The sequence below is a fragment of the Catharus ustulatus genome, chromosome 17 (assembly GCF_009819885.2).
Source record: "Catharus ustulatus isolate bCatUst1 chromosome 17, bCatUst1.pri.v2, whole genome shotgun sequence".
Taxonomy (NCBI): Eukaryota; Metazoa; Chordata; class Aves; order Passeriformes; family Turdidae; genus Catharus; species Catharus ustulatus.
This window is the reverse complement of record NC_046237.1, coordinates 7888602-7899294: the sequence shown is the minus strand read 5'-3', so window position 1 is coordinate 7899294 and position 10693 is coordinate 7888602. Positions and strand designations below refer to the sequence as shown.

Sequence of the window (10693 nt, the reverse complement as noted above, 5' to 3'; positions counted from 1 at the left end):
CAGTAATTGCTCAGCTGTCCTGACACAGATTCCCTCTCCTCTGCCAGTACTCTGCAATAACAGCCCCTGTTATCACCCCCTTGTTCTTGGACTAATACAGGATTAGAGCACAGGCTGTGCACCATCAGAATGGCTTGAAATCTATGGTACAGCCCTTTGAGTTTACACCCCATCTTGAAAAACACACTTTTCCCTTGTGAGCAGCAGATTCGAGCCTTATCCTTGACAGGATGCCCTCAACTCCCACTCCTGAACCTGTTCCTGTGAAAGGATATTCCACCAGACAGCCTACGAGATGACTGAGCGTTCAAGCAGCCACATTAAACCATGATATGATATGACAACAAGAAAGTTTCTGGCCTTTATTTGAAGGCTTTTTACCAGTTACAGTAAGAATTGTCATTGCAAACCAGGAATTTTTTAAAAAATGAATAATAAAAGTTAAAAAAAAAAACATCCACGAGTCCACCTGCAAGTAAGACATGTTGGTACAGAAAGGAGACATGAGCTTTTGCTTCTTCCATTCTGTTTGTTTTTCAAACAACTGATAGAACTAAGGTACTAGGAAAGGTTGGATGCTATGGGAATCATTCCAGCAGGTGAGCATTTAACAGCATATACTGTACCAGGGAAACAGAGTAGCTATGTTAAGTCTATGGGTTTGAGTTGAGCCTATTGTAATTTGCTTCCCAAAAAGGACATTAAAAACCACATTATGCCAAGATGTTATAATGGAGCCATAAGTTGGCTACCTGAGTTTGTCCACATTCTATTTATGACTCATCTTGGTAGCAAAAAAGTGATGTAAACAGCTGGAAATCTGAGCAGTGTGTGGCTGACCAGATTGCCACTGCAATTCAGCTTTATAATGCACATCCAGTATGTCCACACATCCATGGGCCTCCCAAGGCACACCAGCAGCAATTCTGACTCAGCCTTCTCTTAGCAGGAAAGGCTTTACCAAAATTTTGCTTTGACCAAAATCAACCCATCTGATGACCTGTTGCTTCCCAGTTCCATACATGCAATCCTCTTGGGAAGAGACTTGAAGCAACCAGGTCCCAGTGCACAACTTCTGACCTCCCAAAGTCATCTTCACCTTCAGCCACATCCTGCTGCCACCTTTTGCCTCGAGTTGCTGGAATAATGGAATATTTAGAGTCGAAAAAAATATGCTTCCGACTTCAAAGCAAGGAAGTAATGGGAAAGAAGATTTTATGTGCATCAAACCCCGGGTCTACATCCACACTTCTGCAGTCCAGCCCCAGCTGTGCCACAGCAGCAGGCAGTGCCAGCAGTGCCTGTTCTCCACAGGAAGGCACCCACAGAGCCCTCAGGGGCAGGGAAGGTGCTCCCCAGCACAAGAGCAGCCCTGCAGGGATCACTTCCCATCCCAAGGTCAGACACATCCCATGAGCACTTCTCTGCAGATGCTCGTCTGTGCACACAGCTGTGACAGGAACATTTAAGCTCACCTAAGAAACACAATTCAAGTCAAACAAATCAACTCAGTTTACAGTCAGTCTGCTCACAGAGCCTGGTGACAGAAACAATTAACATCTAGTTTGTCTGTAACTCATAACCAGTGTGTTAGCAGTTTCAAAACACCTTAAATACACGTAAAGTCAGGTGACAGCATTCCTCTAACACATCCCTATTCCCACACCAAGAGGAGGAGGAGGAAGTCAACACCACACTCACATCCCATTGACTTGTGGGAGGGAAAATAGAGAAAGAAAAAAAACCTAAAAAAATAAAAAATAAAACAGCCATTTGTACCAGCACACTCCAACAAGGTTCCAAGACTACTGCTACTGAGGTTAGCAATGCCTGGGGCTGGGGAATGGAAGCTGAAATTCCAGGTCCTGCAAGCTTCACCATGAAACTACCACGGGCTTCAGCTCTGCCTAATCGAATCTGAAAGCATGAGAGACTCCAGCAGACAGGACACTCTTGAAATACAGAACTTTATTTAGAAACTGCTTAAAATAGAAAAACCCTGTCAAGAAAAATCCAAGTCAAATATGGTTTCTCAGTAAAATGGAGTTTTAGGGCAACAAAAGTCTAAAAGGCCACAAGAGAAATAGCACCACTGCAATTTTAAACAATGGCTAGAAACTTGCATTTTTGGCATTCACTGAATTTGGGTTTTTCTCTGAACTTCACAAAGATTCATGCACTACACAATTACCATAAAATGCTCTCCTACACACATTTTAGGACAAGCTACCACCAGAAACAAATGAATACAAGCACAACAGGACTGATCAATCTCAGTAGTGAAGGGGGGTCAGAAGTCTTGCAGGATCTTGCCAAACACAACAGAAATGAGGGGCATGATAGCAAAAAAGGACAGTTAAGGAAAGTATTTTAAATATTAATATTTAAGTTAGTCTCAGTACTGTATTTTCTGCAATAACATTAGCTCTGTTAGCCAGCATCTTTTAGTTTTTACCCCAGAAGACTACTGAACTGGCAAGTGTTATTACTAATATGCCCTGGTTCAAAGGGGGGAAAAAAAAAAGAAAGCAGACAGAAAAATATCATCCTCATGTGCTCAATTCACTTTCATTCAAAGCCAGTTGCACAGTGCAAGTCCTGTTACAACTATTGGGCGTGTTCAGCATTCCTTGGGATGGGAAAGGGAGAAGTGAGAGAACAGAAGGGATTCCAACAGAAATTAAAATAAACAGAACAAATAAAAACAAGAGCCAGGAAGAAAAATTACTTCTGAAGTACATTTCAGGCAGTAAGACTGTGTGCCCTTTGCTTTGTTTTGCTTTTCTTACAGAAAACACAGTACGTTTTGGCAAAGCCACAATGCCACAGAAAAAGGCTTCAGCACTCTTCAAGGTAATTTATGTGTCTCAGCTGTTCATACTCCCTCTAATCTTGTGACAGGCAACGTTAAGGCCCATTTCATCGAGAACTAATCACTTAGTAAGCAGCTTTACATAGGAATGGAGTTTTGTTTTAATAGCCCCTTTTGAGCACTTGCTGACACAGTGAGACTGCCACGCAAGGGCTCTCGGACAGCAGTGAATGGAGTTAAACAAACGTCTACCCCAATATGAAGCACATAAAATCTCCCATCACATTACTTCAATTTGGCATATGGAAGCATATTTTAAATACTCTTAAGGCATTTATTATAATTTCTGTTCTGCAATTTCACATTAACTCAATCTTTCTGTGAGTCAGTCTTTTAATTTCTCTACTGCACACCGCCTTAGATACAAAAAGAGTCTTCCCACAAACCAGTGTTTTACCAGCAAACCATTCTGCAACGAGTTCCAAATATTCAGCCTCTTGCTCCCTAAATATACCACCTCGATGTGAATACTGCTCTGCTACAGCGTGAGAAAGAGCTCCTAACTCAAACCCACTGCAAAAGTGAAACTTCCGCAAAGTGCACTTTAAGAAGAGGTACTTTTTGCTTATGAAAAGAAACCAGTGAGTCCTCTAAGAATAAAGTGGAGTATTTTACAGTTAAGCACATGATCTGGGGCAAAGAATTCTGATGTTGCTGCTCTGCTGGTACAGTATGTGGTCTGTTAATACTCTTCTTGTTCCTCCTGTGGCGCTCCTTCGTCAGGTATCACAAAGCCTTCCTGAAGGGGAAGAAAACAAGTGCTTTAATGAAAATGTGATGTCAAACCAGTTCCTGGCTACTCTGTAAGTACCTTTTTTCCCCTCTTACTCCAGGTAAGACACCCTTAAGTCACTTTTAGTGTCAAGATGTATTGCCAAAGGTATTTTCCTCACCTTTGATCTATTTGTTACATACTACTCATGAAAGGTCTACCTTGTTTGCTGTCTGACTACAATTAAGTTATCTGATCCTTTATCACAGGAAAAAGCTGGGCCATAAACCTCACAGGGAAAAATAAAAACTTAGATCTAGAGGGAGCCCTGGAAAGCAAACCAGCTTCTAATTACAAGGGCAGGCAGAAGTGTGCAACCCAGTCTATAACAGATTACTTACATCTGTGGCATAAAGAATTTCCACAATCCTCTGCAACACTGGATCGTTCTCCCCTTCGTTCTCCTGGCAGATCAATTCAATGTTCCTCAATTTGCCAAAGTAGAAGTCTCTCTCCTTCTCCAGATCTTCAACAGTCATTTTCAATGCGTTAATCTGGCAAGGGGCATCAATAATAATTACATCCACCAGAGACAGAATTCAGTAGGATCTATGCAAAAGGGGTGTCCCAAAAGTTCTCAGAAGGGTGTTGATATGCAAAGCACTTCAGCAGTAACCAGGATAAGGGGGGAGGGGGGATTGTGAGAGGGGAAAAAGGGTCATTTCTCAAATTTTAATATCACTGCCACAACAAACAGTCCAACACACACAAATCCACGTGGAAATACTAAAGGCTGATTCCATGAAGTAGGTAAAGCACTGAGTTCTAAAGCAGTTCTCTCTGCTCACACATTCTTTCACGACCACTCTCCTGCTGACAGCAGGTTCAGTTGTGTTGCACTCCGGATCTCAGCGGAGGAGCAGCTGCTCATAGCTCTGTTGGAATGCTGGGAGAGCTGCAACACAGCTGTGGGAATACTTACAAACCCTGCTATGTGTGACACAGCCCACACTGGGGTGAAATGTCTGGGCACTCGTGTGCTACAAGGAGGGGTTTTGCTTCCATCAGGAGAGCAAGACCATTGTAACAAAAGGTTCCAATTAAGTGATTTTAAATGAGCTGATTCAGATTGTTTTCTTCCATCTGCCTGACCCAGACATTGTGATATTGGAAAAATAAACCTGCACATAACTCTATCAAGCAGAGGTCAGTCACAGGGTTGTCCTGTACACACCTGCTCGATCAATCCTGCCGATTCATCGTCTCCTCCACCCTTTTTGCCCATCCCAGGCCCAGCTTTGGGACCTGCTGGGGTCCTCTGTGCAACAATGGGCCTCTGCGGTGCTGCAAGATCAATTCACCAATTAATTCAAATTCTCCCTCCTATAATAGGTACTATCCCCCCCCAAACATCCTTAGGCATGAAAGAGTTTGAAGATATGTTCCTTCCTTAACTCCTAAACATGTCCTTTCTTTTTGCCACACTTGGCACCAATCCTTGACATTTTCTCTTTTATAGAAGACTGTTCCTTCTGTAGCCTCCAGACATCTGGGTACTACAGCAGCCTCAGTCTTTGAGCCTGGCATGTCTGAAACAAGATGCAAAATACTAGAATCCCATACACTGATTTTAAACAGCAACCCAGTCTTCATTTCCCCTGAGTTTTTCATGATCTAGATCGTATTTTAACTATTTTCTCTACCTGCACTGCCAGTACCAAGAGATTTCCTGGCTTTGTTCACAACTGGAGTAACAAGGTTTGGTGCTATTGTGTCTTGGCCTTGTCGAGCAGCAACAGGATCATATTCTTTCCCGTCATAGTTTGCATCAAAAAATTTTTTGAACCACTGAACAAATTCAAAGTTGTCCTGAAATTTTCCTTTCACTAATTTGTCCACAGGAATTATCTGAAGAGGGGGAAAAAAGAAAAAAAAATAGTCAGACTCATTAAGGGCAAAGAATCTCTAAGTTTTTATATAAAGTTTTCAAGTTAATGCACTCTAAAGATATGCAAATTTAATTCTTGTCCAGTCTAGGGAAAATCCCCCTTGACCACAACTATGTCAAATAACAAGATTTTTGTAATTATTGGAATGAAAAACAAATCATGATTTGCCTTTGAGGGTCCAAATAATTTTAAATAATTCTGTAGCAAAGTTTCTGCTAGATCAAGTTTACAGACAAAACTAAAACTTCTTCCTGTCCACACAAAGCTGGTTCTGATGAATCTGAAGTGATGACCAACTCCAGAACTGCTAAAGAGCTAAACATCACTGTTATAGCAGACTCCAGCTTCTCTGGGATGAGGTGTATAACTAAAGACTATTAAAAAGATGCAGCAAATAGTGAAGTTCTGTTTGTAGAGAAAATTATTTTTCATAAGGGATTTGGAAGCCAGGCTAGTCAGAACTGTCATTCCATCTAAACAAGCTTTTTTCACAATTTCATTTTCACTAGCTAAAAATCACATCTTTTAATACTTGGAGGCATTTAAAAGCCATGTAGATGTGGCACTTGGGGACATGGTTTAGTGATGGGCTTGGTAGTGTTGGGGGAACAATTGGATTTGATGTTCTCAGAAAGATTTTCCAACCTTAATAATGAGGTAATTCTATACAGTTATAAAGAGGAATTTGGAATCCTTAGGAGTATCATAGCAGTAGGTTATGGTAACATACCTCCTACAAGAATGGTCCAAAGAGGAAGCTCAAGCAAACCTTATCTCATAGAAATTTCCATATTATCTTGTGCCACAGAAGTTGCACAGAATTAAAAGGGTAACATTCATCTCATCATTAAGAACTGGAAACCTGACCTTGGCTGGAATAAAGCAAATTGCATCCTAATTGATGTGAGGACCCCAAGGCAAACCAAAACAAAAAGGTTTGACATTTATAAACCAAAATCAAACTCTGTTCCCAGATTTATTCAGTTTTAAATGTCAAAGTTCATCCCATGTACATTAATATTAAAAGCAGAGAGTCAGTTATAGCCCAGCTTACTTTATCAACACCCATTCGTTTAAAACCTGCTTGTAGAACTTTGAAGTTTTGAATGTATTCATGTTCCAATTTTGCTTGAAATTTCACTTTCTTGAGTGCTACAGAACCTGGGAAGAGCATGTCCATGAACTGACAGTATGCAGCACCTGCCAAAAGGAAAGAACACAAATCCCAGGATGAATTAAGCCAGCTCAGCTCTCTAACCTTCATGAGTTTCTTTCCAGTCAGGTCAGCAAACTGACCTGACTCACTCCTCAGTCACACAAGCCCTTTAAAGGCAACAAAGGCAAGAAAACAGGAACCTTCAGTCTCCTTTTTAGTGCAGCATGGACATAAATAAGCTTAAAGGACCTGGAGAACCAAACTTTTGGGCTCATGACTTGAACTCTTATGAATAAGAACAAACTTGCCTCTTTAATTCCATGGGAAAAAAAAAATCTAATTAATAACTTGACTTCCCTTTCTTCATGGACTCAGTACAGATCTGAGAGGTTACATGTGTCTAACAGGCATGTAACTTTCTTTTAACAATACTAATAGAACTAAATCAGAAAAGCATTGTTCTAAAAATTGTGTTTAACCATTATTGAAATCGTAATACATTTACCTCCTACAAACAGAACCTATACACAATTCAAGGTGCTCTCCTAGATAAGAGGCTAATTAAGCTGAATTGTATTTAAAGCAGGCCTTAATCAAAGAACCAAAATAAGATAAGTGCTTCTTCCTATTAATTTAAAACCTTCACATCCTCCAATTCAGGACTTGCTGTAGTAAGAGGAAAAGAGATTCAGTTCAGCCACAGAGTGGACAACCACCTCCATATCTGTAGAACATACACACATAGTAAAAAAAAGTGGTTTTAAACTAGATCCTCACCCTGCAGTGATGATACACAACCAATAAAAGCACAACATTCAAAGCATCATTCCCACACCAACATGAATGAATTAAGGAGTAATGGGAATCCTAACCTAAACCATCCAACAGCTACACAACAAGCTCTTGGGAGCTATTGAAGGCCAAGAAGGAATATTTCATCTCTACCACATCCTATAACTGTTCACTCTCTTATCAAGATACTTTGCAGGCACTCCCACTTTCACCTGGCACCAGAAGATTGATGTCATCCACTGGTGCAAATTAAAACCAACAAACCAGCTCTTGCTGTTTGCCCTCCACTGTTCTCAGTTCACTTGCTACAGAACTCCAATCCCAACTCAAACACAGAGGAGCTGCCAGAAACCAGGGGTTTGCTCACTATTGGCAGTTGAAGAGGTAACTGTGATAAAAACAGAGGGATCACAGTGAAAGTCAAAGGGCAGTTTTTGTGCATTTATGCAACCTCAAACTGCTCTGTCACTGCTCCCCTTGCCAAAGACAGCAAAACAAGCTTGGGAACTCCAGCTTCCACAGGACTATGACAGCAAAAGCCACTTCATCCCTGCCAAGGCACAAAGCATTTTTGCAGACGCAGAAAAGGAACGTTACTCAGTACGTACCACATCAACAATTCTCAGTCTTGTCCCAAAAACAGGTGAGCTGGAATTCTGCAGAGCCAGTACCAATTATCCTCACTTCAACACAGAGCTCTCACAGCATTCAAGACACACCAATCCCATGCAAATCAACCCTGCACACAACAGGGTTTAACCTGTCTATCTGAAAGCAGACAGTGCTTATCACTTCCCTTCCTCCTGTGGTCCTAGATCTTTAGTTCCCTCACCCTTACAGTTCTTACATCATCTCACTAGACAAAAGCCACTACAAATACCTGTCAAATGCCTGTTGAGTCCCTTGCTTCTCTGTAATCTTTGGGATTGTTTCTTCCATAGACTCAACCACACCCTGTACTGACAGTCCAAAAACTCACTTTTAATTAATTCCTCCTTTTATTCCACCTCCAGTTTCCACATCTCTCCTCCCCTGAGCAACATCTGATCTTAAAGCTACTGTATGAACCACACTTCCACTTTTCACCTAGTGCCTGTGGAAGTTATCCAAATTACCTTGTACCCAGGCTGCATTCTTAGCCTTGGGATTTTTTTTAGCTCTTACTCCACAAACTATTACCTTTTATTCGTTCTTACAAGCCTCCTCCTCCCACACACTTCTCCCTATGATGACACTTGACTTCATTTCTGCACCACACACACTTCCCCTTTCCTGCCTGCTATACATGAGATTGAGCTGTGCTGAAGTTGGTTCAACCCCAGGTAAACTGGGCTGACACAGACTGGATGTGCTCCAGGACCACGAGGAGTTGTAAAGTCCTGCAGATGACTGCACGAATCACTGTTCTATCTTCATCACACTCCAGAACAAATCTGGTTTTGCTGTTACACTTGTAAGACTTACTCTATCCATGCAGACTAAAGGCATAATAATTCCTCATGGGAAAACACCCTCTTCCTCAGTGTCTCTTTTTCACATTAACACCCATTCCTTACAGCATCTATGCTGTAGTGAGTCACGAGAACGTGCCTTTTCATTACACCGACATTATTAACAACCACTTCAATAGCACTCTGACCATAACTGGATCATAACACTGACCACGAAACTGTTCACACCAGGAACTAACCAGGAGCACAGCTACAGCAGGGCAGCAAAGAACCAGGGTGCACATCCCACGTGGAACTGCCCTCGGGGTGAACCCCCTTACCTGAGCACAGCTGTTCAATCTTGGTCAGCGTCAGCTGCAGAGACTCATTGATCCACGCCAGCATGTCATGTCGGCTCAAGTTATCGCTGGTCACTGAAGTAGAATACACATTCACTGCCATTTTCTGAAAGACAGAACGAGGTGTGAGTGCCACAGACGCTGGGCTGCGGTAGAGCCGCTTCCTTTGGAGCCTTCCCGACACATCAGCGAGAGAATCGCGACGCAACCGCGGGCTGCCAACAGCTGGGAGGACCCTCCCGCACCACCGCTGCAAAGGGCTCGGCTCCGGGATTTTTAACGAAAAATCAGCACCGAGGCGCTCACGTGGGAACCGCTGAAAGGAATCAGGGCTGCGGCAAGTTACTCATCCCTCTCCCCCGCGCCACCGGGCACGGCTGAAGCACTTCCTGCCCGGCCACGGTATCTCCCCGGGGATCAATACCGAGCGGCCGGTCCCCGCCCAGCCCCGCCGGCACAAAGCGGAGCCGCCGGTGCAGCTGCCGCCGGGCAGGGCCACCCGCGCGGCGGGCGGGGCGCGGCCCGCGCTCCCCCCGTTCCCACTGCTCACCAACCCCCGCCGGTCCCTCCGCCCCGCCACCCCCGGTCCCCGCCGCACCTCCGCCCGCCGAGGGGCGCGGCCCGGCCCTGCAGGCCTCGCGCCGGTGCCCTCACGGCGGCGGCGCCCCGCCGGGCCGCTCCCCGAGCCCGGGGCCCTCTCCGCTCCCTCCCGGCGGCCCCGCCGCGGCCCCGGCCCGGTACCTGCGCCGCGCTCGCCCCGTCGGCCCCGCGTTCAAACCGGCCCCGCCCGCCCTGACCGGGACCGCGTCACGCGCTCGCTGCGCGCCTGCGTCACGGGCACGTCACGGCCCGCGCGGGGAGCGCCGCGCGCCGGCACGGGGCGGGGGGCGGTTGGCAGAGGGCGGGGCGAGCTGCTCTGTTGCTATGGAGACGCCACGCCCACCCCGCCCGAGGGCTCGCCTGCCATTGGCCGAGCCGCTGGCCCCGCCCACACCGGGGGGTCCCGCGTGCCTGAGGAGCCGGGCTGGGCCTGAGGGTGCGACGGGGCCGCCCGGCAGCGAGCACCGGCACGGCCCGGCCGTGACCCACGGCACGGCACGGCACGGCAGCGAGCACCGGCACGGCCAGGCCGTGACCCACGGCACGGCACGGCACGGCACGGCACGGCACGGCACAGCCCTGTGAACACCCGGCACGGCCCGGCACTGATGCCCAGCACAGCCGGACACCGAGCCCACAGCCCGGCCCCGACCCTCGGCCCAGCCGGACCCCGAACCCCGGCACAGCCCGGCACTGATGCCCGGCCCAGCCAGGCCCTGTCAACCCCCGGCACAGCCGGACCCCAAACCCCCAGCACAGCCCGGTCCCCGGCGCAGCCTGGCCTTGTGAACCCCAGCACAGCCCGGCTCCAAGCCCCGGCACA

At 45.9% G+C, this 10693-nt stretch overlaps 1 protein-coding gene across 1 annotated transcript; it reads right to left on the bottom strand.

Moving 5' to 3' along the window:
- Window positions 1–333: 333 nt before the first annotated feature.
- Window positions 334–10097, bottom strand: MAPRE1 (microtubule associated protein RP/EB family member 1). Its single transcript, XM_033074830.1, has 7 exons — window positions 10012–10097; window positions 9253–9376; window positions 6588–6733; window positions 5288–5492; window positions 4819–4928; window positions 3986–4138; window positions 334–3611 (listed from the first exon to the last, which is right to left on the bottom strand). Exons 2-7 carry the CDS (start codon window positions 9371–9373, stop codon window positions 3555–3557), a joined length of 792 nt encoding a protein of 263 aa, XP_032930721.1. The 5' UTR covers window positions 9374–9376; window positions 10012–10097; the 3' UTR covers window positions 334–3554.
- Window positions 10098–10693: the final 596 nt, after the last annotated feature.

Bases quoted from the DNA above. Each gene is read 5' to 3' on its own strand.
- MAPRE1 (XM_033074830.1), bottom strand. From the start codon at position 9,373: ATGGCAGTGAATGTGTATTCTACTTCAGTGACCAGCGATAACTTGAGC. The intron at 6,734-9,252 runs GTAAGGGGGTTC...TCCTTTTGGCAG, and splicing joins GATTGAACAGCTGTGCTCAG to GTGCTGCATACTGTCAGTTC. The intron at 4,929-5,287 runs GTAGAGAAAATA...TTGATCTTGCAG, and splicing joins TCTTGGTACTGGCAGTGCAG to CACCGCAGAGGCCCATTGTT.